The sequence below is a fragment of the Saccopteryx bilineata genome, chromosome 3, assembly GCF_036850765.1.
Source record: "Saccopteryx bilineata isolate mSacBil1 chromosome 3, mSacBil1_pri_phased_curated, whole genome shotgun sequence".
Taxonomy (NCBI): Eukaryota; Metazoa; Chordata; class Mammalia; order Chiroptera; family Emballonuridae; genus Saccopteryx; species Saccopteryx bilineata.
The window spans coordinates 250,039,345-250,066,167 of record NC_089492.1 but is presented as its reverse complement, the minus strand read 5'-3'; the positions used below and the strand labels follow the sequence as shown (position 1 = coordinate 250,066,167).

Sequence of the window (26,823 nt, the reverse complement as noted above, 5' to 3'; positions counted from 1 at the left end):
TTTTACATATTCTGGATACAAGTCCTTGTGAGGAATATGGTTTACAGGTTTTTCTTCAAGTCTTTGAGTCATCTTTCACTTTCTTTTTTTTTTTTTTTTTTTGCATTTTTTCTGAAGCTGGAAACAGGGAGAGACAGTCAGACAGACTCCCGCATGCGCCCGACCGGGATCCACCCGGCACGCCCACCAGGGGGCGACGCTCTGCCCACCAGAGGGCAATGCTCTGCCCATCCTGGGCGTCGCCATGTTGCGACCCTCCTGGGTGTCACCATGTTGCGACCAGAGCCACTCTAGCGCCTGGGGCAGAGGCCACAGAGCCATCCCCAGCGCCCGGGCCATCTTTTGCTCCAATGGAGCCTTGGCTGCGGGAGGGGAAGAGAGAGACAGAGAGGAATGCACGGCGGAGGGGTGGAGAAGCAAATGGGCGCTTCTCCTATGTGCCCTGGCCGGGAATCGAACCCGGGTCCTCCACACGCTAGGCCGACGCTCTACCGCTGAGCCAACCGGCCAGGGCCTCTTTCACTTTCTTGATACAATTCTCCTTAGAAGCATGCAATTTTTAAATTTTGATGAAGTCCAACTTATCAGTCTTCCATTTATTGTGCCTTTGGTGGCTTTTTTAGAAATCATTGCCTAATCCAAGATCACTAGGATTTATTCCTGTGTTTTCTTCTAAGAGTTTTATAGTTTTAGCTCTTACATTTAGGTCTATGATCTGCTTTGAATTACTTTTTGTAGTGTCATGTAAGGGGTCCAATATATACACTGCTCACAAAATTTAGGAGATATTTTATAGCTTCATATTCATTTTGAAATATTTTCTAATTTTTGTGAGCAGTATGTTTTACATATGGATATCCAGTCATCCCAGCTATATTTGTTGAATCTCATCAAACTTGAATTAGAAATTTTCTTTCATCATGTTGTTTCTTTCACATATTAAGTTTATAGGTACATAATAGTTTTCTCTAGACTACATTGCCTCATTAGAAAGATGGGGATATAGTTCATGTATTTTGAGGGGGTGGGGTAGGCAAGGCCTTAAAAATACTGGAGTCTGTAATTCTGATCAAAAGTCTTCCCAAATTATGTGGTGCTGATGTTTTTGAAATCTGTCATACTTCTAGATCTCAGCCATGCTAGTAGGTTAAGAGAAGAGAGTAGCCACTATACTAAGGACTGAGGCACCTATAACTAGATAAACATATGGTATAATTTAAGTGGGAAGTAGGATTAGACCATTTCTTTGTTTCATTAACATGGTTATTATTGAATTCAGTTGAATCTCTGGTTCAGTAACACTTGAGATTTAGCTTCGCTGACCCCAGTAAAATGTAACTTGTGATTTACTTACAAAACAGAAACAACAACAGAAAGGTGGAAGGAAGTGGAGAGCAGGGTATGTGTAAGCCTTTTTAAGTAATAGAACAAAATCCCTAAAGTTCATGATGGGAATGGATTGACAGTAAGGCATTTATTAGTCTGTGGGTTTATGTAGATTTGACTCTGCCTTAAAAGACAAACCACAATAGTAGTAAAAATTATAAACCCAAATTTAAAACACCCTCTAAATGGCATGCATCATTAATCAAGAACATTTTGGGGTAGAGGGAATGGTGAGATATTTATTTAAAATTATATTAGAAGTGGTGATTTTCTTAGATAATGTAATATATGAGTGATCTATTGCTGCATTAATGAGCCACCCAAAACTGAGTATCTTAAAATAGCAACTAATTTGTTTTGCTCACTAATCTGCAATTTAGGTAGGCCTCATGACTTGTTTCTGCTTTATGCAGTATCACCTATGGTGGCTTGATTGGGGGTGGGGGCCAGAGGATCCACTTTCAAGACTCACTCACAAACCTGGGAAGTTGTCTGGGACCCTGGGTTCTTCATACAGTCCTCTTCACCACACTCAGGGTTTCTTACCGTGTGGTAGCTGGGTTTTAAGAAAACAAGTTAGAAGGCTTTGGCATTTCCATGACCTAGTCTCAGAGGTCACCTGTAGTCACTTCTGTACTTACTAGTAAAGACAGTTACCAGATACAAAGGCCCACCTGGGTTCAAGGGTAGAGGCCAAGAACTCTACCTCATATTGGAGCCATATTTTGGAAAATTTAATCTACCGTATGTATATAATATTACTAAAAAAATGTTTTTCCATTGATTTGAGTGGAGGGAAGGAAGTGGGGGGAATGGGGAGGAGGAGAGAAAGCATCAACCGTTTGTTCACTTAGTTGCATTTAGTTATGCATGCATTGATTGTTTCTCATATGTGCTCTGAGCCACCTGGTCAGGGCTGGAAAAATCAGTTGTTAATGTTTAGAAATTAAAAGTGGAAAGCTAAAAGTAAATTAAAATATCATTGGAGCAAGAAACTTAATTTCTTTTATTCTCAATTTATTTTTAGCAGATTGTATTAAGAATTCGTGAAACATTGGTATTTTAAATATATAGTTAATTCAGGCTAATTCATTTGTGCAAACAAAGGGGGAAATCCCAACAAGAATGATTTAGATACAAAAATGCAGTTACTCAGGCCCTGGTCGGTTGGCTTAGTAGATAGAGCATCAGCCAGCATGCAGACGTCCTGGTTCCATCCCCAGTCAAGGCACACACAAGAAATGACTGTCTGCTTCTCTTCTCCTCCCTCTCCCTTTTCTCTCTCTCCCTTCTCTCTCCCCCATCTCACAGCCTTTTGCTTGGTTGGTCCGATTGTCAGCCTCAAGTGCTGAGGATAGCTTGGTTGATTTGAGCATTGGCTCCAGAAAGGGCACATGCAGGAGACTCTCTCACTTATCTCCCCTCTTCTCACTTAAAAAAAAATGCAGTTACTCTCAGAGATATACAAATTACATGCAGTGTCGGAGGTTCCCAGGACCACCCCTGGTTTGGTGATTTGCTTGGAGGACTCAGAGGACACAGTGTATTAGTTGTACCCATAGCTACAATTTATTATAGCAAAATCAGCAAAGGTACAGGCACAGGGGCAACACCCAGAGGAAGCTCCTGCACAAGCTTCCAAGAGCCTTCTTCTAATGGAGTCATACAGGATGTGCTTAATTCCTCCAGAAACAAATTGTGACAACACATGTGAAATGTTGTTCACCAGAGAAACTCATTAGAGATTCGACACCTACGGTTTGTTATTGTTTTCAACACCCAAGGTTTTTATTGGAGGCTTGTCATGTAAGCACTCTCTACTTAGCATTTCCTAAGATTCCAAACTTCCAGAAGGAAAGCAGGTGTTCAGAATAAACCATCATGCTCACTTAAACAGTGTAGTCAACCGTGAGCCACCTTACAGTTGGAATAGTGGGAGCCCTCCTGAAATCCAGTTTCCTGGACACCAGCTTCATAGCAGGCCTTTCTAAAATTAGGTTTTTCAGGCCTGTTAACATTGATTCTTTCTTGCACATGTTCTTAGAAAAATAAAAGCATCCCCAAATCTTGAAATTGCTCTTGCTTGACTCTTCAATATGTAGATTTTTTTTCCAAGAGTGAGTGAGAGATGGACAGACGACGGACAGGATGGGAGAGAGATGAGAAATATCAACTCCTACTTGTGATACTGATTGAGTCTCATACATACCTTGACCAGGGGGCTCCAGCTTCACCAGTGACCCCTTGCTCAAGCCATTGACCTTAGACTTTAAGCCAGAGACCTTTGGGTTCAAGCCAGTGACCGTGGGGTCATATCTCTGGTCCCATGCTCAAACCAGTGACCCAGTGCTCAAGCTGGTGAGCCTGCGCTCAAATTGGTTGAGCCTGTGCTCAAGCCAGGGACCTCAGGTTTTGAACCAGGTCCTCAGTGTTCCAGGTCAACACTCTGTCCACTGCGCCACTGCCTGGTCAGGCTGTAGATTTCTGAGTAAGCTTAGTATTCAAAGTAAGAAAAAGTTTACCAATAAATGGGATAAAACTTAGCCATTATATTTAAAACCAAGATCAACTTTTGGTTTCTATTAAAACTTGAAAACTTCTGGATTTCAACTTTCATTAGTTTTATTTAAAGTTAAACATATTGCTTAAATAATACTAGTACATAGGTTCTAGTTATAGGAACAATAATATGTTGATAACTTTCCACCACCTTCTTCCTCAAATACATTTTTAGAAAGGCAAGCCAAAATAGCATATTAGGCCTGACCTGTGGTGGCACAGTGGGATAGAGCATCGACCTAGAACACTGAGGTCGCCAGTTCGAAACCTTGGGCTTGCCTGATCAAGGCACATATGGGAGTTGATGCTTCCTGCTCCTCCCCCTTGTCTCTCTCTCTCTTTCTCCCTCTCCCTCTCTCCTCTCTGAAAATTGAATACATAAAGTCTTGAAAAAAATAATAGCATATTAGTTAAGAGCATGAATACTGGAACTAGCTGTATGGGAATTCTGCCTTGTCACATTCTCTCTGTCTCAATTTTCTCATCTGTCCAATGGGGATAAGATAGTACCTATCTTACATAGTTGTTGATGGAATTAAGTGGATTAATATAGTAAAATACCTGCCAGTTAGTGTTTAGCCCTTATATCATCATTCCATGAATATAGTGGTTATGTCTACTGAAAGAAAAAATCAGACCATCTATTTAGAAAAATATTAGAATAATTCTTGGATCAGCAGTTGGAATATGGGAAATAGTGTCTAGCCTGAGTTTTTTTTGTTGTTGTTGTTGTTTTTTATTCATTTTAGAGAGGAGAAGGAGGGAGAGAGAGAGAGAGAAGGGGGGAGGAGCTGGAAGCATCAACTCCCATATGTGCCTTGACCAGGCAAGCCCAGGGTTTCGAACTGGCGACCTCAGCATTTCCAGGTCGACGCTTTATCCACTGCGCCACCACAGGTCATAGCCTGAGTTTTTAAAGGTAGAGTATACAGTTGTGATAGCTTTGAAGTACAGTAAGAGTTTGGGAAATTTCCTATAAAATTGAGCCCAAAAATATGTTCCATAGGATATTTCTACAGTGAACTTAATTAAAGGCCTGGACGGAAAAACAATTGCCTTGCTCTTGGTGTTGGTTGTTGTGTAGCCAGTGTTGGAATTATGTTTGTCTTGGAATGTACAAATGAAATAAAAATCTTAATGGAAGCAGAGAAATAGTTTCTAACATTGTTACTTACCTGGTAAAATAAGCTTTCTTAGGGAAGAAAGTACACCAAGGAGTTGCTTAAATGAGAGAATGAAGTTAATATTTTTAACATTTCTCCTTAAGGACCAGTGTAATGCGGAGAAGCACGCAGATGGAATGATAGTAAGTTTAATCTAATCTTTTTGTTTCCCTTTACTTCTGCAGAGTGTTATAACCAATCAGGTCAGGAGAAGCTGAATTTCTACTTCTTTTTCAACACAAATTCTTCTTTTCACCTACTCACTGCTTTTTGTTGTTAACTTGCAATTTTCCTTGAGCTCCTAAAGTTGGCCATCTTTCAGCAATCATTTGGAGGGGAAATGTCGATCTTAAAATTTCTAAGTGTTGGTCCAGATTGAATCACTTTGCATGTGTTAACTTGAAGGATTAATCATGGTATGATTACGCAGCTTTTATGACTAAATAAGGCATAACTCACAATGCTACATTTCTTGTCAACTTTTTTCTTAGATGAATGTAGAGAGGAAGGGTATATTGAAACACATCTTAATCTGTTTAAGTATGTTTATGGGTTTCTATTATTGTGTTAAACAGCATTACTACTGTAGTATATAAATTGCATTTTTGTTGGAACATGATTTTTTTTTAATTACAGACATTTTCTTATTCTTTCCTCCTCTCTGGCTTTTTACTCTTCCTTTATATTCAACTTCTCCTCTAAAAATAAAATAAAATAGAATGTCATTGTTCTCAGCTGGAAATTAAAGTTAGAGTTTGAAGGTTTGTCATTTGAGCAACCTTGTTTTTATTGCAACTGAGTGACTTCTGTTCAGACTATTTCTGAAGTACTTTTTTTTCTTGTCCTGAGACTTTACAAATGACAGCTTATCTAGAATCTTATTTTGTAAATCTTCAAAACCATCTCATGATTATACTTGAAAGGATGAGCATGTTATTTTTATATTTGGTTTAAAATGAAAAAAGTTAAATATCCATGATTTTTGCGTATGTCTTAAGAAAGTGGAAATAAGAGAAGTGTTTTTAAAATTTGAATTAAACACATTAAAATATTTCTTTTTTCACAGTGTGAGTTCAGAGTTTGAGCCATGATAATATAATAAAATTATGTGATATAAATACAATGCAATATAATTGCTCTTCCTGACATATTAAATGAGTTTGTAAGCCTTATGGAAAAAGACTGTATATATTGTCTAGCTTTCATGGTCCCCAAAGACCCTAAGGAAAATGTTAGCCATTATTTTCCCTCCAGCCAATTAGTTACTTTTTTTTTTTTTTTCTTTTTTTTTTGGACAGAGACAGAGAGTGGGTCAGAGAGAGGGACAGATAGGAAGGGAGAGATATAAGTATCAATTCTTTGTTGAGGTACCATAGTTGTTCATTGATTGCTTTCTCATATGTGCCTTGATCAGGGGGCTACAGCAGACTAAGTGGCCCCTTGCTCAAGCCAGCGACCTTGGGCTCAAGCTGGTGAGCCTTGCTCAAATCAGATGAGCCTGCACTCAAGCTGGTGACCTCGGGGTTTTGAACCTGGGTCCTCCGCATCCCAGTCCGGTGCTCTATCCACTGCCCCACCACCTGGTCAGACTTTTTCTTTTGCTAAAATACAGTTTTATAAAGCATACCAAAATGTTTGGTCAATTTGCATTTAAAAGACCTAGAAAGTATATGCTTATAGAAAATCTAAACTTGTAGAAAACAAACATATTTGAATCATTTGGTCAAGAACGAAAGCATTTTTTCTTACGAGTTTTTACTTTGGAAAAAAAGAAAGGATTAAGGGATTTAGGTCCTTTGACCCAGACTGCTAGGAACCCAGCCCTGTTATTCGCTAGCTGTGACCTTAGTCAAGTTACTAACCTAAGAGTCTTAGTTTCCTGTATACAGAAAAATGACTAGTTCTACCTCACAGGGTTTTCGCAAGGTATAGAATGAGTATATAATACTCCATAAATGTTAGCTATTCATGCATATATGTATATATAATTTATTATATATTGTACTGCATGAATTTTGCTAATGTCACAATAGTTTAGGGCTATGGATTATCATTTGTGTATTTCTTACACTGTGCAAATTCTTTTTTTTTTCTGAAGTTGGAAACAGGGAGGCAGTCAGACAGACTCCTGCATGCGCCTGACCGAGATCCACCCGGCACGCCCACCAGGGGGCGATGCTCTGTTGCAGTCAGAGCCATTCTAGTGCCTGAAGCAGAGGCCATAGAGCCATCCTCAGCGCCCGGGCCAACTTTGCTCCAATGGAGCCCTGGCTGTGGGAGGGGAAGAGAGAGACTGAGAGGAAGGAGAGGGGGAGGAGTGGAGAAGCAGATGGGTACCCCTGTGTGCCCTGGCCGGGAATCGAACCCGGGACTCCTGCACGCCAGGCTGACTCCTACCACTGAGCCAACCGGCCAGGGCCTGCAAAATCATTTCAAAGCAAGTTGTAGAATGTAATTTGAAATATTTTAGCCTGAGGTTGATTGAACGATTACTGTAGATAAGTGTAGAATAGTTATATTTTCTGTTAACAACAGTAGCAAAAGATATTGAGTACTTTTAATATACATGCAAAAATGTATAATAAAAATATTTTCTTTGGTTGACAAGCCTAATCTTAAAACATTTCATCTGGAAAACAAAAGATTCCATTCAAAAGATAGAATTCTGGTCCCTTTTCCAAAGTTGTTTTATTTCTTGGTCTCTGCAGTAATTTTTCTTATATAATGGATGAGGATAAGGAAGTGATATATTCTTGTTTGTGTGGATCAAAGTATTAATGGTGGGATTTTGCCTTTATAAAGTACTTTGGAGTCCTTTAGAGAAAACCACTATTTTTAAAAAAAATTATTATAAGAACAGTTCTTGACTTTGTTGAGACTTATTTAGCTATTATGGGTAATAATCAGAAAGCCCTTAGCGATCATATAATGCAGACATTTTTTCATTGTACAGACTGGGAAAGTGTAGGGCCCACAGCAGGTAAGAGATTTGCCAAGTCCTTGTAGAGCAAGGATTCTAAGGAATTAAAATCCCAAGCCTCTATTTTTGTGCTTCTAATCCTTTAAAACTTTCCCATTTCACTTTACTAGGATTTTGTTTTTTTAATTAATGATTGTTTTCAGGATTCCTTCTCTAAGTGGCCTTTGTTTTCCAGTCAGAATATATATTTATGGCAGGTAGACTGTTGTAGTGACAAGACTCAGAAATCTTGTGTTCAGATCACTTGATTTAAAAGCTCTGGTTTCATTGTTATAAAATGTTTATGCAGAATGTTTATGCATAAAAATTATGCAATTAAAAAATTAGACTTTAAATGAGAATGCTACAAAAATGTTGCCATTATCATTTCCATGGTTAGGTGCTTTTAATTAGCTGTGAATACTTTGGGACCCATTCTTCATCAAAGCATTTCTCTCCTAATTTCAGTATTTTCTGTTATAAGTACTACTTGATAGATATTTGAAGTTTAGTCTCCCAGATCAAGAAAAGCTAAAGAACTTTTTATTTCATGGGTTTTGCATGGTAGAACCTTTTCTAAGTGGTAGGTCTAAACTTTATTCTGGCGAAGACCTTTGCTTAAAATCCTCTTTTCATGTAAAAATGCATCCGTAAGCTGTGGAGTCTGTTTTTAAAATGTTGTCATGCTGGCAGAATAATTTCTTGGCTTGGAATCAGAGAAACCCAAACAGTTTTTTTCCTCCAAATTATAGCTACATGTTTGTTTTTCAAATCCTGAAAAAGAAAAAAAAAAACTTCTTTCCCACATACCCCCAAATAGAAGATACACGTCTCTGCCTTTAGCGACTGTAAAACTAGAGGCCCGTCCTGCTCATCGATGAGCGGGATGGGATGGGAAGATTAGATCCTACTGATGCACGGATGTGAACTCGTCACCGGGGTAGTGTTATTAATGCCAAAGCCAGAGGGCACTTCTCTATCTTGGATGGAGAAACAGTATTTGTGGTGAATCAAAAATTTAAGGAGCTCTGAACTGAATTGAGAGGTTATTCTTTTGGCCTCCTGAAATCTTCCCACTCCATTTTACAACTCTTTCCAAGTTTTTCCATTCTGGGGTCTTCAAACTTTTTATAAAAACCACCCACTTTTGCAGTGCTGGTCAACTTGGTCCCTACCTAGCAACCAAACAGCGCTGCGATTGGCCCACCATGAAAGCTGGACCGCCCACTAGTGGGCGGTAGGGACCAGGTTGACCAGCACTGCAAAAGTGGGCGGTTTTTATAAAAAGTTTGACGACCCCTGACTGTGCTTTTTAAAAACAATGAAAAGAAACTCTTAGACTTCTATATAGAACAGCTGTTTCATTTCCTCTGTGTTTTGATCAACATATCTGTATAGCTACTCTTAGGACTCTGCTGTCAGCAGCATGGGCCATTTCATACAGTTGGGAGGGTCAGAGCTGGAAGGATATTTAATTAATAATAACTGTACTGGCCTGAGCAGGCAGTGGCACAGTGGATAGAGCGTTGGACTGGGATGCGGAGGACCCAGGTTTGAGACCCCGAGGTCTCCCGCTTGAGCACGGTCTCATCTGGTTTGAGCAAAGCCTACCAGCTTGGACTCAAGGTCGCTGGCTCGAGCAAGGGATTACTCGGTCTGCTGAAGGCCCGTGGTCAAGGCACATATGAGAAAGCAATCGGTGAACAACTAAGGTGTCGCAACGAAAAACTGATAATTGATGCTTCTCATCTCTCTCCCTTCCTGTCTGTCCCTGTTTGTCCCTCTCTCTGACTCTCTCTCTGCCACAAAAAAATAAATAAAAATAACTGTCCTGTGCTTCTTTACCTCAGAGTACTATTAATCCTGTAGATGCAGTATATCAACCTGGCCCCTTGGAACCTGTGACCAACACGATGCCTTCCCAGACTGTCTTACCTCCAGGTACAGTATCTGGAAAGCTGTTTCACACAGTCATTGCGGAGAACAAAACTTAATTTGTATGATAGTTGTAATAGTCTTGGAGGGCTCTTTTTATTTTAATAAGTGAAAATAAGTGTGTGTGTGTGTGTGTGTGTGTGTAATTAAAAATGAACTGGAAAAAGATTATAGTATTTTTTGATATTGGGACTTTTTAAGTACAATGAATGAAAGGGCTTTTAGTTTTCAAAGTAAGATGGAAACAGACATGGTTACTAAGACCTGGATTAGCTAATGGGACAGAATCCTGTGGCTCAGGATTTACGGCCAGCAGGGAAAACAGTGTATCTTGATCTGCTTCAAGGGAACCCAGGAATGTTCTATTTTGGAATATTCTTTATAGTTCTGAACAATACAAATGGTTTATTCATGGTAGACTTTTAAGATAATGAGAAAGGGAAGAATGAAATTTATGATGTCTATCAACTGAATAGACTTGTGCATTATTAAGTATAGAGTAATAAAGAGTATTTTTAGAAAACTGGCAGAGGAGGGCTTAGGGCTAACATGCAACAACACTGATTCCTTTACTTTTTTGTTGCCTCCAACGTGTCTTGTGTTTTCACTGATGACGTAGTTCAGTCAGAAATTGTACTGGAAGAAAGAAAAGTCTGTTTGAAAATACTTGTGATTGATAAATAAATAAATATACTTGTAGGTATGTGAACTTTTCTTGTGAATTTTTCTATATTCTTAAAAGAATGCACTAATATCTCTCATGGACTAAAAAGGAGATACTGTGCCCCATTTCAGATTGTATGTGGTTTGACGCTTTGAAACACTTCATCATTAGAAATGTTTAGTGGTTTTACAGAGTGTTCTCCTGCCATGACTGGTCTCCTGATAGCCTGCCGAGGGTCTTGAGTTTAGAGGGGACGATACGTCAGAAAGGAGGAGTAGCATGGAACTTAACTTAATGGAATAAAGCTTTAGGAATTACTGCTCTTTCAGCTTTTGAATGTCACTTGCAGTTAATAGTGTTATGTTTGGGCTATTTCTCTAACATTTCACATGTTCTAATCTAGAACCTGCTCAGTTGTGTAAGTCAGAGCAGCGTCCGTCTTCCCTACCGGTTGGACCTGTATTAGCTACCTTGGGACATCAGACTCCAACACCAAATAGTACAGGTACAGATTTATATAATTCCTTCACTTTTCATAACTCCCCATTTACATTTAAGATTTATTTTTGATTACTAATGGGGTAAAGGTTGAAGAAATGTGTTGTATCTTTGTTGGAAATACGGATTACCTTCTAATTTCTTATGTGAAGTGGTAATTTTGTGATTGAACCAGACGCTGTAGTAATAATTATAATTTAAATAAGATAGAATATTGCAGGATTTTGTTCTTTTATTTACTGTATAGTTTATTTTAAAAACTGACTTAAAAAAATTTGCTCAAGTTAGACTTTAGGGCCTGACCAAGCAGTGGTGCAGTGAACAGAGCATCAGCATGGGACACTGAGGACCCACGTTCGAAACCCCAAGGTCGCCAGCTTGAGTGGGGGCTTATAGACATGACCCCAAGGTTGCTGGCTTGGGTAAGAGGTCACTGGCTCAGCTGGAGCCCCCTGGTCAAGGCACATATGAGAAAGCAATCAATGAACAATTAAAGTGCTGCAACTACAGTTGATGCTTCTCATCTCTCTCCCTTCCTGTCTGTCTGTCTGTCTGTCTGTCTCTCTAGCTTAAAAAAAAAAGTCAGACTTTATGTACTTTCTTAGGAATCAGAATGTGGAAGCACAAAGAACAAAAACTGAAAGTCCTCTTTACTCTTCCCTCTGTCATTTGGGTACATACCAAACTGTATTTTTATTGCTGTTTTTGTTTGAACCTAAATGAGATGTGTTGCTGTGACTTTCTCTTTTCATCTAGCAGAAAACATTCAGAGAGCTTTCCATGCTCATTCACTTAACATTCCTTTTACAGCCACCTGAGCAAGTATTACCTGATTTTCCTCTGGTGGATATTTGGGTTGTTTCCAGTATTTTCCTATTATTGGCAAAACTTAAGTGAAATACCCTTGTGCAGCAATTGTGTGCATGAGTAGATGCCAAAGGGGCTACATATGAAACCTAACAGCTCAGAGACCAAGGGTAGCCTCATCGGATGGTTTGAACATACGAATTCCAAACTAAAGGCGAATCATGGCAGGTGGTCACATCGCAGGCTGGTAGCTTCCTGGACAAAGGTCAGTCTTTGCCTTCAGTGAGCCTGTCATTGTCTTTCAGCATCTAAGATAACATCACCTGGAATGTCAGTCATCCCCTTTTTCCGGACCCACCAGATAGGCAGGGTCACCCACCACACTGGAGCAGGAGACCAGAGAAGCCTCATGGTTGTCTTGTCACCTTCTCTGTGTGCTGGGGTTGTTAGCTGGTAGAACTCTCCTGTACCCACCACGGAAAGGAAGCCTGTGTCTCTCAGTTTTACTCTCTAGCCAGTCTCAGAGATGTCTCTACTTTGCTTTCTCCTGCCTCCCTCATTACCATAATAAATTTCATATAACCCTTTTACGTTTTCCCTTTTGATTCTGACCTACAAAATAAGCTGTAAAAGTGCCCTTCTCTGGAGCATTTCTCAGTCCGTTGAGATTTTGCTTCCTGGCAATTGGTCCTCAGTTTGGCTCGAATAAACTCATAAAAATTCTTTAAAGATTTGGGCTTTTCTTAAGTCTACACACATCTGTATTTTTTTAGGATAGATTTGTCAGTCTTCCATATTTTTACCAAGTTTATAGACCAAAAAGGGATACTTCACTTTAATTTGTTTTCTTAATTTATTTAGATTTACGATCTTTATATTTTCTCTAATTCACAGGGTTGCTGTCAACGTTAGTATTAGATTTATTTCTTGTTTTAAAATGAAATAGGTACAGGCTGAGTTACTGTCAGCCAAGCTCAAGGAAGCACTTAATATTTTGTCTCTGTTACACCTGGAGGCCAGAACCAGAACTGCTCCCCAGGAGGCTGGCGAGAAGCTCCTAGTGGCTCCACAGACTTCTTCCTGGCAGCAGGTTCACTGTGTAAGAATGAAAACCTGCCTTGTGATTTTAGCCTGTTTTGGAAGTTGAATTAGTAAAGGTGCTGATGCTTACTTTGCTCTTAATATTTAGCAGCAGCTATTTTCTGAATTTTGAAAGAAAGAATTGATTTTTTATTTGAAGCTCTTGGGAAAATATTGATAAGTAATTTGACACTAAGTTAGTAAGTTCTGATAACCCACTACCATCGGACCAGCCTGATAAGCAATTTGAATAATGAGGTTGAAATATTTTACCTGCCTTTTTTCTGTATTTCATTACATGTATCAACCTCTTGTTCATTTTAAAAACAGTACCTGTGTTTTATTTTGTGGGTTATGTCAGAGTGTTGAAACTGTAGTCAAATTTGGATTATTGGAGATACAGTATATAAACTAGTTACAAATGTTAAAATTGTTACATATATTTGCTTTAGGATAATTAATAAATTATATATAATAATTTAGGAGAAGTTATTTCAGGAGATATTTCAAAAATATAACATCTTAGAGTAGGTGGATTTAAAGAAATTTTTAAAATTAAATGATCTAATTTATATCTTTTTTATTTTTCAGCCTAATTTTTCATCATTTCCACCTATTTTTCTTTTACCTAATACAAAAAAGAAATAATGCAACAATTGAGAAGAGAAATAATATCTGGGTTTTTTTTCATAAGGAAAACTCAATTCCTTTGTTTGCAGTTCCCATTCAAACTCACTTTCTTCTTGGGCACATTTTCAGTTGTGTGACCTGTGTGGTCACCTGCAGTATTTGCATTTTAGTCCTTTGTAATTCCTGGTCTTTTTCTCTTTTTTTACCCTATATCAGTAGGATAAAGTTTTTATCTTGTTGCTGCTGTGGAGTGGGTAAAGCGGAGAGAATTTAAATATTTGCTCAGATGAACTATCTTTGGAATGTTCTCAGTAAGCATTGCAATACTTTTTTAGGGGCATTTTGTGTTATGCTTTTAAGATATCATTGTAAACATGGCAACTGAAGTGTCAGGTGGATGTGCTTTTTCTCTTAACTATTGAACCACAGACACAGGAATGGACTAAAGATCCATGGGTGGCTTTGGGTTCATTTTTATTGCTGCTATTCTCAATTTTTTCTAGAACTGAAGCCTTGGCTTTTAGATTGCCACCAGTAATTTCAGTTTAATTTCCACCAGCATCTGTAGCTGTATGGCATAAATTGCCTGAGAGCCTCCGGATGCTCAGTAAACACTTGTTAATTGATCACAGTCCACCATTGTTCTGATTGATACTTTTATTGTTATTACTTTATTATTAGACAGTGAACCAGATGATCACAAAGATAATGGTAGTCTTCTTTGTTTAGATCTGTTTATTTCCGTTTCCTTGGTGAGACTGTTGGGAATAGAAAGATGTCCCTAGGCTTTTCCTTTTCCACATCCTCCCTTCGTAGCCCTCTGCTTTTCTCTGCCCGAGCGCTGGGCTGCTGACTTAGACTTAGATGGAAGGGAGGCGAGGAGTTTGGACGATTAGTGCTCAGGGCTTTGTGCAGAGCTTTTATGTTTCCATGTGATACCAAAACATTGACTGAAAAGAATTCATTTTTCATCCCATTGGCTCAGTCCTGCATTTTTTAGGTATCTGGATCTACTGTATAAAATGAGAGCCCTAGCTTTTCTCTCATGCTAGATATCGATTGTGGGACTTCAAACTCCAGAACTCACACACTGTAATTATAATCAAAAGATGTCCCTTCCCAATATTAAAGACTATTATAGAATAGGGGCTGTCGTGATAAAATATTTTTATTCTAGCTGGGTTCGTTTCTGATATTTCATGAAGTAAATTAAAGTAATTAGAAGTCAGTTGAGTAGGGAAAGACACTCATAGCAAGCTAAATAACAGACTTTAATTCATTCACAATTAAGACGAGTGGCCAGCTAAGTCTAGGTCCTCGCTTTGGTGGGGCCCCGAACAAACGTGCTTGGAGAGGCAGAGTGCTTCGTGGCAGTTGTCTAGGGGTCTCGGTGGGCGATGTGGAGTCTGCGTTGTAGTCTCAGGAGACTGCCGTGATCGTCACCCCAGCTACTCTTACCTGGTTTGGCCACTCATCACATCATAGGGTTACATTATCACACTTCAAACATAAGTCACACATGGGCTTAAGGTTGACAGATGGAGTTAACAGAAAAGGGAGTAAATTTACACCTTGGTTATCGGGCCTTACATAGTGGGCTTTTATGTAAAATATAGTTAATCCCATTAATTCACACGTGGTATTGGCATGCAATTGAAACATGGAATTATCTCAAAAGGACGTAACTGGTTATACCTAACTCACTCTTCGTTTCCTTTATACATTTTATATTAATTTGATTTTATGTTTGCTATAACAGAGGCATAGCATTTTTTTCATTTATTTAAAGGACGGTATCCCTTTCTGTAATGTGATTTGTCTTTTTCTTTGTCTAAATGTTAATTTTCTTGACAAATATTATAAGGACGTCTACCGATTTAACTCTTTCTTGATTTTAGAAAGGTCTGCTTTGACCCCATTTTCCAAATTTCTTCTCCTTTATTACCAACTTTGTTCCCTAATTAAAATTTTTTAACTTCATAGGCAGTGGGCACTCACCACCTAGTAGCAGTCTTACTTCTCCAAGCCATGTCAACTTGTCTCCAAATACAGTCCCGGAGTTCTCGTACTCTAGCAGTGAAGATGAATTCTATGATGCTGATGAATTTCATCAAAGTGGCTCATCCCCAAAGCGCTTAATAGAGTAAGTAAATTATCTAAGTAAGTGTTTAAACAACTCTCCTGATTTTTAAATATGTAATTTCATTTTAAGACTGGTATTAATGACAAACTTCCTTATAAGTTATTATTTGGAAAAAGTAAAAAAGACAGCTTGCTTTTAATTGAACACATCAGCACCAGCTATAGTAATATGCCAATATTATATGTGGAACTCTGGGTATTTTTTCTGTAGCACGAGCATTAGGAGAGGGCCACATAGAGGGATTAAACTAGGAAGTATTATACAAATGAGGTTACCAGTACTAGTTTATGTATTAATGTGGAGAGCTGTAGTGGTGGAGGGATGATACAGAGGCCAGAAGAGAACCAGTCTCTGCCCTCAGGGATCTTATCGTTTCGGGGAGAAAGAGACATTTATAATCTGAACCATCAGATTATAAGCACGAAGTGCCATGGGAACATTTTGAAGGACAGGCAGTCCTGGGTTACAAATGAGAGAGGTTCTGTAGGTTTGAAAATGTTTAAGTATTTATACGCTCAGAAAGGTAGAAGTAAATACTACGTTAAGGCAAACTTCTAAGTTGCATTTAATTGGTAAATATGCCTATTCCAACTTACATACAAATTCAACTTAACAACAAATCTATAGAACCTATCTCGTTCATAACCCAGGCAGTGCCTATACTGAGAAGTCAGGGAAGGATTCACAGAGGAGGGGACCTGGCCCTTTTGGTCTGCCTGGGCCAGCTGGGAGTGTGTGGCTGTGGGTTCTTTACTTCATACAGGGAAAATTTCACAACACAAGTCCAGGTGGGTTTTTTTTTTTTTTGTATTTTTCTGAAGCTGGAAACGGGGAGAGACAGTCAGACAGACTCCCGCATGTGCCCGACCCGGATCCACCCGGCACGCCCACCAGGGGTGATGCTCTGCCCCTCCGGGGCGTCGCTCTGCCGCGACCAGAGCCACTCCAGCGCCTGGGGCAGAGGCCAAGGAGCCATCCCCAGCGCCCGGGCCATCTTTGCTCCAATGGAGCCTAGCTGCGGGAGGGGAAGAGAGAGACAGAGAGGAAGGAGAGGGGGAGGGGTGGAGAAGCAGATGGGCGCCTCTCCTATGTGCCCGGGCCGGGAATCAAACCCAGGTCCCCTGCACACCAGGCCGACACTCTACCGCTGAGCCAACTGGCCAGGGCCAAGTCCAGGTGGTTTTGAGAGTAAGTTTATTAAACTGGGGACAGTGAAACAAGGAAGGACCTAGAATAGAAGAAGCAACAGGAGAGCCTAGATGGGGCTGCGTTGGCTCTAGAAACCTTTGGGAAAGAGAAGAGCCTACACTGGGAAGCCAGAGAAAAGGGGGCCTTGGAGACAGGTTCAGGGGGTGAGTCCCGGACAAGCTGCCGCTGCCCACTGCTCCCCTGATTGCAAATCTTGTGGGGACCGTAGGGTTAAGAGATGCACACCTGTGGGGGAAGAAGGAAAGGGAGAAGAGAAAGGCACGGTGTGAGTACACGCTGTGCAGAAAGCATAAGACAAGAAATCTGGTCAGCAGACTTTACAGACTCAGCATGGGAGTGGCCAGGAGAGAACTGGAGGTGTGCGCATGAAGGTACGTCCAGGAGAGAGCTGCGGGTGTGCGCATGATTGTACATGGCCAGCTAATGCTTAAGAGTCTATAGTTTGTCAGCTGAGTCTGTTAGCTTTCAAGTAAATTTGTAGACTAACATCCTACTGTGATTCTAAATTGCTCTCTTGGTGGTTAATATTCTTTTAGTTCCTCTGGATCTGCCTCAGCCTTGACCCACAGCAGCTCAGGAAATAGTCTAAAGCGTCCAGATACCACAGAGTCGCTTAATTCTTCCATGTCCAATGGAACAAGTGATGCTGGTAAGTGACCTTTGAGAATTTAACTTTTTTCTTAAAACATTTGTTGGACAAAAAAATTGCAATATTGGTAGCAGCACAGATTGGCCCAGTTTAACACCAGCCTAAGAAGATGTGTTTTATTTTAGACCTTTTCGATTCCCATGATGATAGAGATGACGAAGGGGAGGCGGGCTCAGTGGAGGAGCACAAGAGCGTTATTATGCATCTCCTGTCCCAGGTTAGGCTCGGAATGGATCTCACCAAGGTAAGGGGCACAGTGGCATCTGCTGTAAATCCTAACGTGTATGGGTGGATTCTTAGCGACTATGTGGAGAAGGTGCCTACAAATACAGCAAATGATGTAACTTCTGTTTTGCTGTGATTTGATACATATGTAGGTAGGTAAACTGAAATTTTTCATAAATGAATGAAATAAAAGCTGGAATAACTACATAGAGATAGGATGGCTGGATTTAGATTTGTGTTTTATTGGGGACACACAAGGAATAGTAATGGGTGTGGTTAGTGTTTAGACAAAAACTAATGCAGTATAGTATGCCTGAAACCAAAATGAGCAGGGCTCTGATCTGGGGTTAGAGGACCTGTGTCAGGATCCCAGCTCTGCTGTTACCAAACCATTGGACCTTGAGCAGTTCCCTTCCTCTGTGATATTTAGGTTTTTTATATGCAAAATGGACACACAATGATTTATTTCACAGACTTTGCAAGGAGTAGAAAGATAATGGATGGAAAATTATATGACATGCATTCAACCACATGATTATTGTAGTCTGGCTTTAAATTTGAATTTAATCTTGGTGCGTGCTCGATTGATTTAGGAGACAGTGTGTGTATCTGCCACTGTGCTAGAGACCTCATCCTTTCACTTAATTCTCACCACAGCACTACAAAGTTGGTGTTACTGTTAGCTCATTTTATATATGAGGAAACTAAAACTTATGGAGATTAAGTAACTTGGTTAAGTCCTATTAAGTGGCAGAACTGAGATTCTAATCTGCTCTGTGATGTCAAAATCTGTAATATTTTTTGTCTCTTGTCTTAAAGACGTGAGCCTATAATAGCTTTCGTATTGGTTAAGTGATTGTTCTAGCCAGTGTTAAAAAGTTAATAAAATTTAGGATTCTTGCTTTTGTTATGACCAAGTCAAACTATAGTCTTTGTCAGTAATGAGCTTCATTTTGGTTTTGGATTTAGAGGGTAATTAAAAAAACAAACAAATCCATAATACTTTCTAATAAATGTCTATAATAAAAACCTTTTACCCCAAATCTAAATGAGAACAGAAACACAAGGATAGCATTAATTTGTGCAACCCAGTGTACTTGCCAGAAATGTTCTAGATAAGAGAATATTTGTAGGCATTTGCCCCAAGAATTTTCTTTTTGATTATTAAGTGAAAGGCAGAGACACACTCTCATATGCCTCCCAACCGGGATCCGCCTGGCAAGCCCCCTACCAGGCGATGCTCAGCCCAGCTGGGCTTCTGTGTCATTCCTCGGCAACCAGGCTGTTTTAGCACCTGAGGTGAGGCCATGAAGCCATCCTCAGTGCTTGGGGCCAATGAACTTTGCTCAAACTTTTTGAGCTATGGCTGCGGGAGTAGAAGAGAAGGAGAGAGAGAGAGATGGAGGGGAGGGGTGGAGAAACAGATGATTGCTTCTTCTGTGTGCCTGACCAGGAATCGAACCTGAGACTTCCACATGCCAGGCCAACACTCTACCACTGAGCCAACCAGCCAGGGCCAAGAATTTTTTTCATTGTTTATTAGATTGCATAATTGCTGAAGCAGAATTGTCCCTTCAAATTTGAAAGTTATAACCTAAATTTAGATGTCGACACTTAAAATACATTTCTTTCCAACATCTTGTACCTTGGTGTGTTTTTTATTCCAATTATGGAAGACACACCCTAAGGTAACTGGAACAATACTAGGTTTATTATCTCATACGATGAGAAGTCCAGAAGTAGAGTAGCTCCAGAATTAATCAATTCAGTGGGCCAACAGTGTGAGAAGGGCTACATTCCTTCCATCTCTTTGTTCTGCTGTCCTCAGCATGTTGGTTTCACACTCAGGCTTGTCTCCCATCATTGCAAAGTGGCTGCCACACTTCCAGTCATCACATCCTTATACAAATGAGTCAAAAGGCAGAAAATAATTTCTATTCTTGGATTTTGTTGTTGTTAGGAAGGATATTCTTTTCCAGGGGTGGACCATCACACTTCCAATTGAATCTTACTGATCAAAGAGCTAGGCATGTGTCCATGCCTAGACCAGTCACTGACAAGGGAGGTTATCTGAAGACACAGATTTATAAGTAGATACATTTCCTCATGTCCCTGTAGAAGACAGAGCAGCCTCAGTAGAGAGGAAAGGTACACAGACCCCCACCAAAGTCAGACCCAGTTTTGAATTCCACGTTAGTAACAGTGCAGTGAGAACATTTTTCACTCTTTGAGCTTCATTTTTCTCTCCTATAAAATAGGGCTAATAATTTCTTCACAACAGGGTTGTACAGTTCAGTAAGACAATATGATGTAACACCCAGCAGGTGACAGGTATGTAAAGCTTGCCTAGAGTAGTTTGTTGTTGTCACCCTGGTCCAGGGAGCTAAAGGGAGGCTGCACAGAGGAAGTGACTTTGAGCATTCAGAACCTCTTCCCTTTCTTTCATTTGCTGGGCAGGAAAGTGGGCATTTCCGAGTCAGAGCGTCTGGGAAGAAGGTGTCAGCATGCCGGCAGTGCTTGCTGGTGTTGCCGTGGTCAGATGAGTGCTGTTTGTAGCAGTGCAGCAGTCTGTTTCTCTGCAGGGGGATTGGAATTTGCTCCTCAAGGGTCAAATGTGCTGTGTTTTTCAGGTAGTTCTCCCAACATTTATTCTTGAAAGAAGATCTCTTTTGGAAATGTATGCAGATTTTTTTGCACATCCGGACCTGTTTGTGAGGTATTTGATTAAACATAGTAGTTTCTGATTGTTAAAGATTTTACTCAGTAGCTTTCTGCTTTGCAGGATAGATGGATTCCCTTTTGCCTTTTGAACATTTCAGGGGGGAAGGTGGCATTGAACATTTTGTTTATATTAGATGCCTATCTGCTTAAGTCAATGATTTTTAACTGGTGTGCCACAAGAATTTTTAAAACATGCAGTACCAGACTTACTTAGGGGTACTGACTCTTTTCCTTAAGACTGTCAACAACAAAAAATGACCACAGTTAGCACACAGTAGACGTCCAGTGTGACTGAATCAAAATTGTGCCTAGGTTTTTTTGTTTGTTTTGTCAGATCGGCAAAAATATTTTTTTGGTGTGTCACAGAATTTTAGTAGTTTATCCCATGAGATGAAAAAGGCTGAAACTCACTGGCTTAGGTTATGTTGTGGTGATGTTGTTAGGCAACCAATGCTTTAAAATACCATGAGAGGCCCTGGCTGGTTGGCTCAGTGGTAGAGCGTCGACCTGGCGTGCAGGAGTCCCGGGTTCGATTCCCGGCCAGGGCACACAGGAGAGGCGCCCATCTGCTTCTCCACCCCTCCCCCTCTCCTTCCTCTCTGTCTCTTTCTTCCCCTCCCGCAGCCAAAGCTCCATTGGAGCAAAGTTGGCCCGGGCGCTGAGGATGGCTCCATGGCCTCTGCTTCAGGCACTACAATGGCTCCAGCCACAACGGAGCAATGCCCCAGATGGGCAGAGCATCGCCCCCTGGTGGGCATGCAGGTGGATCCTGGTCAGGCATATGCGGGAATCTGACTGCCTTCCTGTTTCCAACTTCAGAAAAATACAAAAATAAAATAAAATAAAATACCATGAGAGCCCATTATAGGTAGCCAGCATTTATAGAGCCAACTCTATAAGCCTATTTGGTCCAGGAATTGGTATTCACTGTTATTTACACTGTATTCTGGTGGAGTTCAGTTAAGGGAGTTCCTCCAACCTTTCTAAAGCATCTATTATTTGCCAGACACTTTATGAGCTGGAGTAAGAAAAAGCTAGTGTCTGCCCTTAAGGAACTTACAGTCTAGTTTCCAGATTACAGACTGATTCATAAACTTTAAATATAAAGCTTGCAATATTAGATACATGTACAAAAGATAAAAGTCATCTAAAGGTAGACCTGATTTACAAAGAGGTGAATTCACATTGCTTTTCAATGGTAGCAGGAGTGTTTCTTCTGTAAGGGAATGTTCTGATGTCCTCTGATTGCATTCCTTGTCTTGAGCTGGGGTTCACTGAAGCCACGTAAAAGTCACTGGGGTTTCACAGTGGGCAGGCACAGTGGCTGACATTGAAATATATATATTTCCTTCTTGAGGAAGATTTAAGAGAACAATTTAACCAATTCCTAGAGTGAAGAATTTCAATTAATCTGACAGTTTAAATTAATACATAATTAAATAAAATGTAAACATCTATTAGTAATGTATAAGTAATGATGCAAAGTACCAGTTATACATTAGTTACATATTTGAGATTTAAGGATAGTTTTTACGTATGGGAATTTAAACTCTGAGGTCCCTTAGAGAAACCATTTAAAAATACAAAAAAATACAGCTAAAAAGCCAACACTAAATTCCAAGAAAGCAAAGGAGAAATCATGGAACAAGTAACAAAGGGGACAAATAGAGAACAAATACTAAGGTGGTAGAGCTAAAGCCAGCTGTATCGGTAGTGACACTAAATGTAAGTAGCTTGCACATTCCATTTATGAATGAATTTTTAGGTTGTATGAAAAAGCAAGATCCATCTGTATGCTGTATGCAAGTGAGAGATTTTAAATATGAAGACACTGATTGGTTAAAAGTAGGATGGACGAAGACATGTAAAACACTAAGTATAACAAAGTTGGTGTCACTGTATTAGTATCAGACAAAGGAGACTTTTTAAGACAAGAAATATTACCAGAGGCAGGTAGGGATATTTCATACGATTAAAATGGATCAAATTATCAGCCCTGGCTGGTTGGCTCAGTGGTAGAATGTCAGCCTGGCGTGCAGGAGTCCCAGGTTTGATTCCCGGCCAGGGCACACAGGAGAAGCGCCCATCTGCTTCTCCCCCTCTCCCCCTCTCCTTTCTCTTTGTCTCTCTCTTCCCCTCCTGCAACCAAGGCTCCATTGGAGTAAAGTTGGCCCGGGCACTGAGGATGACTCCATGGCCTCCACCTCAGGTGCTAGAATGGCTCTAGTTGCATCCGAGCAATGGCCCAGATGGGCAGAGCATCACCCCCTGGTGGGCATGCCAGGTGGATCCCAGTTGGGTGCATGCGGGAGTCTATCTGCCTGCCTCCCTGCTTCTCACTTCAGAAAAATACCAAAAAAAAGGGTTAATTTATTAAGTATAATAGGCCTTGGCCTGGTGGCTCAGTGGATAAAGCATCATCCCGGTGTGCCAAAATCATAGGTTTGATCCCCAGTCAGGGCCCATACAAGAAGCAATCAGTGAGTAGACAGCTAAGTGGAACAATGAGTTGATGCTTCTCCCTCCCTCCCTCTATCTTTCTCTCCCTTCTTCCCCTCCATCATCTCTCTCAAATCAATGGAAAATTTAAAAATAAATAAATAATATCCTAAATATGTATGTATCTAATAACACATCTTCAGAATCCATGCACAGTTGTGGTTGGAAATTCCTTACTAATTGATTCCTTACTAATTACTAGTAGCTCCCTGCATACACAGCCCCCACACCCCAAAAGTTGGTAAGGCTATAGAAGATTCAAATAGCATTATCATCAGCTGGACCCAACTGAACTTCTAGACACTGCCAGTTTATATAACACCCAGTCTTTTTAAGTGCACATGGAACATTCATCAAAATAGACCGTATACTGGGAAGACATAATAAATTTAAAATCATTGGAACCATACACAGGATATTCTCTATGAAATAATTAAATCAGAGGTTGATAGTACAAATACATATAGAAAATCTCCAACTGTTTGGCAGTTAAATAGGGCACTTAAAATGAGATTCTGGAATAAGGAAAACTAGTCTGTAGTACTAGAAACCAAAAACAGTGTCTGCCTCAAGGGGAGGGGTGGGGAGAAGGAAACTTGGGGGTAATGGAAAGGATCTATATCTTGATTGGATGATTATTAGTTCAGTAGATACGTAGATACATTTGTCAAAGTCACCAAACCAGACACTGCACCCTTTGAGTAGTGAGTTTTTTCCATACTCGCTGACCTCCGGGAATGAGGGTTGTTGTTTTTTTTTTCCAAAAAATGAAATTACTGTAGTTCCAGTTCCAGTTTTATTAACTTAAAATCATGTTTGTTTGATAACCAATTTATGGAAACAAGAACATACATTTGCCTTTTTTTATGTTGCCTTACACATTTTTAAAATAAAATATTTTGTATGATCATACTCTGGATGGTCAGGAGTCACGAGGAGGGACATGAACATTCATACTACTCAAAGGGTTAAGACCGATGTGTTTAATTTATGTATTTTATATATCAGTTTAAAAAAGAAACTGAGGTAACTCCTGGTCCTGGGTCAGCTCGTCTGAGGGTGCAACGTGCTGAGGGTGCTTCATCAGCTTGTGTCCTGTCAGAAAGCAGAACACTAAATTTTGTCTTTCTCCCTTGCAGCATTAGTGACCAGAAGGATGCCAGAGACCGAATGGTTCAGGTCGTGAAATGGTACCTCTCAGCCTTCCATGCAGGAAGGAGAGGATCGGTTGCCAAAAAACCATACAACCCCATTTTGGGTGAGATCTTTCAGTGTCACTGGACGTTACCAAATGATACTGAAGAGAACGCAGTGAGTTCTGCACTAGTGTTTTTGATTATCTTAAGTTGCATACTGATTTAAGATTTCATTTTATTTAGGGAAAGATGCCAATAATAGTAATGATCAGAAGATGTTCACCACCCATAGAACAGTTTTGTTGTGTTAGCGTATTTTGAATGTATTGAGCGAGGGGATAGAGTGGCATGGGATGAGGATAGAGATTGAAAAATCAGATCGTGCAAGGCCCTTTGGGCCATAATGATAATTTGATAGCTTATCAGGATCTCATTTTTTGTTTTGGAAAGGTCATTTAATAAGATAGTATAAAAATAAGAAGGGCAAAAATAGAAGCATGGTGACCACTAAAGAGGCTTTGGCATTATTCCTGGAGACATGATTGATTCAAGCTCTATTTTGGAGTTAATTATTTGGTAGATGGGTTGGGGGAGGTAAGGGAAAGGGGACAGTCAGATATGAATCTTTGCATCTACATGTGATGCAAAGGGCTTCAGCAGTTGTTTGGTGTCATATACTAAAAAGGAAAAGGAAAGATCAAGAACCTTAACTTGAAGTATAAAGTATAAGCAATCTATTAGACATGTAAGTGAAGCTGTCAAGTTGGGAATTAGAATTTAAGAGTGAAGTTCAAGGGAGAGATCCGAATGGAGATGGGGCTTTCAGAAATGTTAGCCCTGGAATTAGATGAAATCACCTGGGAAGACTGATAGCTAGAGAATAGTAGTAAGAAACTCCGACCTGAGCACCAGGGCTCCCAGCATTTAGAGGTTGGTTTGAGGAAGAAAACCAACAAAGAAAACTCAGATAAATGTAAAAGACCTCAAGAGGTGGGCATAAGCCCCTAGCCCACTGTGCCGGGTACATAATAGTCTCTCAGTAGACATAACTTTCCATATCTTTCCCTTTTCAAGTGACACATCACATGTAGTTCTTTCTGAAGACAGAGGCAGTATGCATTTGTTCTCCTTTATAAGTGCTCGCTCTGTGTCAGGCCTGGCCTTTAGTCAGGCACATGAGCCTTACCTTCAAGAACGTCTTAGCCCTGGCCAGGTTGCTCAGTTGGTTAGTGTCATCCCAACATGCCAAGGTTGTGGGTTCAATCCCTGGTCAGGGCACATGCCAGTCAGAATCAACCAGTGACGGCATGAATAAGTGGAACAACAAATCGATGTCTCTCTTTTCGCTCTTACCTTTCCCTTCCTGTCTGAAATTCAATAAATAGAAAAAAAATTTTTAATGTCTTAGGAAGACCGACACAAAGCAGTAATTCCAGTAGTGTAATTAGCGCCATAATGAAAGTATGTATCAGGTGCTTTGAGTGCAGAGAGGAGGGAGCATTTAACTGCGCTCGGAGGGAGAGACTCCATGATGAGGTTCTCTGTGGCGTCACTTGTCCCACACAAAGAAAGTGATGTTGTATTTGCTTGCAGGAGCTAGTTTCGGAAGGACCAGTTCCCTGGGTTTCCAAAAACAGTGTGACATTTGTGGCTGAGCAGGTCTCACATCATCCACCCAGTAAGTTACCGCGCTCCTCCACAGCGGCCGCTCTCACGCTGTTCTGTCTAATGAGGATCACTAAAGCTCCACAGGCGAGGGCACAACCATCAGTTTTAGGGCTGCCTGTACCTTCCCAGTCCTCTGGGGTTTGGGGCCTCATATCTGTTCTTGTTTCAGTCCAAAGACTGTTAAATTCACTGATCAAGTATGTATAAAAAGAAGGGATTTGGGGAATAAACCTTTAATGCTGCTCAGGTCATCTTACGTGGAAAGAGCTGTGCTGTAGAGACCTCAGCAACTTTGAGACAACTTAATAAATGAGATGTAGTTTCTCATGGTATAAATAGATTCCTACATCGGGGAGACTCCATGTCCTCAGTATCTTATTTGCTCAGTGCAGTGGTAATACTGATGGGCCCCAGATTGGGGCTGGGACAGGAACACGTTTACTACCTGAAGACCAAACAGACCTTTGGATCTTAAGCCTCTCGGATTGGCCATAGACCCGTGGTTCAGGGAAGTTTCTGCCACGTGGCCCTGAATGGTTGGTTGCTTTGGGGAAAACAGTATAAAAGGCAGTTAGGTACCTCCTGGTCTCATTTTAGGCAGTTCTTTGAGAGGTAAAGGGTTTTCCCCAAGGAGTCAGTCTTTTCTCCAGGGTCAGGGAGTTGGAGAAGTGGGTCTAGTTACAGAGTGCACTAACTTAAAACAATTTCTATAGTTTCAGCCTTTTATGCTGAGTGTTTTAACAAGAACATACAATTCAACGCTCATATCTGGACCAAGTCAAAATTCCTTGGAATGTCAATTGGGGTGCACAACATAGGGCAGGGTAAGTCTTTGGGCATGGGGTAGACTCCAGTGTTAACAGGAGAATTTTATGTCAGTCTACTATGTGCT

The 26,823-nt window shown here is 40.4% G+C and overlaps 1 protein-coding gene across 8 annotated transcripts in view; it reads left to right on the top strand.

Moving 5' to 3' along the window:
- Positions 1–26,823, top strand: part of OSBPL9 (oxysterol binding protein like 9) — a 140,275-nt gene that overhangs the window by 105,241 nt on the left and 8,211 nt on the right. For 6 of the 8 annotated variants that reach the window (XM_066269210.1, XM_066269209.1, XM_066269217.1 and 3 more), the window contains 10 exons: positions 5,213–5,251; positions 9,918–10,008; positions 11,070–11,171; positions 15,665–15,824; positions 17,570–17,682; positions 17,808–17,926; positions 20,538–20,623; positions 24,267–24,438; positions 25,857–25,941; positions 26,645–26,755. In XM_066269210.1, the coding sequence (XP_066125307.1) occupies positions 5,213–5,251; positions 9,918–10,008; positions 11,070–11,171; positions 15,665–15,824; positions 17,570–17,682; positions 17,808–17,926; positions 20,538–20,623; positions 24,267–24,438; positions 25,857–25,941; positions 26,645–26,755 (1,078 nt within the window). The remainder of the gene's footprint in view (positions 1–5,212; positions 5,252–9,917; positions 10,009–11,069; positions 11,172–15,664; positions 15,825–17,569; positions 17,683–17,807; positions 17,927–20,537; positions 20,624–24,266; positions 24,439–25,856; positions 25,942–26,644; positions 26,756–26,823) is intronic. The other 2 variants (XM_066269212.1, XM_066269211.1) reach the window with 1 other exon arrangement.